Source organism: Trichechus manatus, unplaced genomic scaffold (assembly GCF_000243295.1).
Source record: "Trichechus manatus latirostris isolate Lorelei unplaced genomic scaffold, TriManLat1.0 scaffold00018, whole genome shotgun sequence".
Classification (NCBI taxonomy): Eukaryota; Metazoa; Chordata; class Mammalia; order Sirenia; family Trichechidae; genus Trichechus; species Trichechus manatus.
Genome location: NW_004443954.1, coordinates 8,946,555 through 8,947,978, shown reverse-complemented (window position 1 = coordinate 8,947,978; position 1,424 = coordinate 8,946,555). Strand labels below are relative to the sequence as shown.

The following is a 1,424-nucleotide window of genomic DNA, read 5'->3' as shown; positions in this document are numbered from 1 at the left end:
TGTTGTTACAGAGGATCTTGATGATTTACGAATGGAGGGAGTAACTACTCTGGTGCCTTCTGGGAGCAAATTTAACCAAGGTCGTGCTCCTCACCCTGCTGAACCTCAGGCCAAGGTCACCCTGAACATCTGCTCAAGGTGTGCCAGGTAAAACAATAGGATGGATTTAATCTGTCAAGTAATCTTGATTGTTAAGATCTAAGATTTGTATGCAAAGCTGGTCGTCTGTGTTAAGAAGAGCTTTTCCTTCCAGTTATCGTTTGCGCTAACACAGGCGAGGGAATTAGCTGTGCAGTTTGTCCTGGTGCCCAGTGCCATTCAGTCCAACAATGAATCAAAGAGTTTAGATTGTCTTCACTTCACAGCTTGAGACTATTTTAAGCCTTTCTGTCTCTGAATTTCATTAGCTGTCTGCCCTTCTGTTCCCTTTCAAAGGAAGATTCAAGGGGCTCTGGAAGTTCAAAGCCAGTTTTAAACACCTGCGTCAAGGAAGAGTTTGCCCAGGTACAGTTTAAGATCTGATATTATTGGCCACTTAACCTGCCCCTCATCCTGTTTCCCTCCTGGAAAGAGTTTAATCAGCTTGATGCTTTTCAATTTGGGCAGCTGGAAGCGATCTTTGCATATAGTGTATGTGGCCAAAGAAGTAGCTTCAGAGTTACCGCCAAGCTCCAGTGCTGGCTTAGCAGAAACTAGCCAAAGAGCTAGAATTCATTCTTTTGTAGGAATTAAATCTCATTTGCAAAGAGGTTTTTAAGCCTGTTTAAATGATAAAACAAGCTTTCTAACCCTTGTGTAAATGGTGCAGATTAGCAAGAACAATACACTGGCTGGCCAGTTCTATCTTCTTTCCCGTATGTCTAGCTGTTCTATTGTATTGTTTGAGAGGGGATTAGCTGCTTGGAAGTAGGGGTGGGAGGAGGAAATGTAAGAAAATAAAATCACTTTATGTAGCTTTTTCTCTTTTGCTTTACCCCTTTGGAACTTTTTTTTTTTTTTTAATTGTCACTGGCCTAGAAAAATAAAAAGCACCCTTCTTAGAAATACAAGGCAATTTGAGGCCATTAGGAGAGATGCTGTATCACAGTGGTAACATCAATGGGAACATTGCTTCAGACAAGTAACATTTGGGTGAACTGACTTTTTGATTCTGGCTGTGAAGAAAACTTCTAATATTTATGTGATGGTATGTAGGTACCCTGAGTACGCAAGGTCACCTGTGGAAGAGTTGTTTGGCTTTTTTTCTTTTAACTTTACGGTTGTCGTGTGCCGTTGAGTTGATTCCGACTTATAACGACCCTATAGGACAGAGTAGAACTGCACCATAGGGTTTGCTAGGCTGTAATCTTTACAGGAGTAGATGGCCAGGTCTTGTCTTCCTAGGAGCGGCTAGTGGTTTCAAACCACTGACCTTTCAGTTAGCC

At 41.9% G+C, this 1,424-nt stretch overlaps 1 protein-coding gene across 2 annotated transcripts in view; it reads left to right on the top strand.

Annotated features, from left to right (window-relative positions):
* Nucleotides 1-1,424, top strand: part of CUNH8orf34 (chromosome unknown C8orf34 homolog) — a 478,679-nt gene that overhangs the window by 327,273 nt on the left and 149,982 nt on the right. For both annotated transcript variants that reach the window (XM_023727760.1, XM_023727758.1), the window contains one exon: nt 12-147. In XM_023727760.1, the coding sequence (XP_023583528.1) occupies nt 12-147 (136 nt within the window). The remainder of the gene's footprint in view (nt 1-11; nt 148-1,424) is intronic.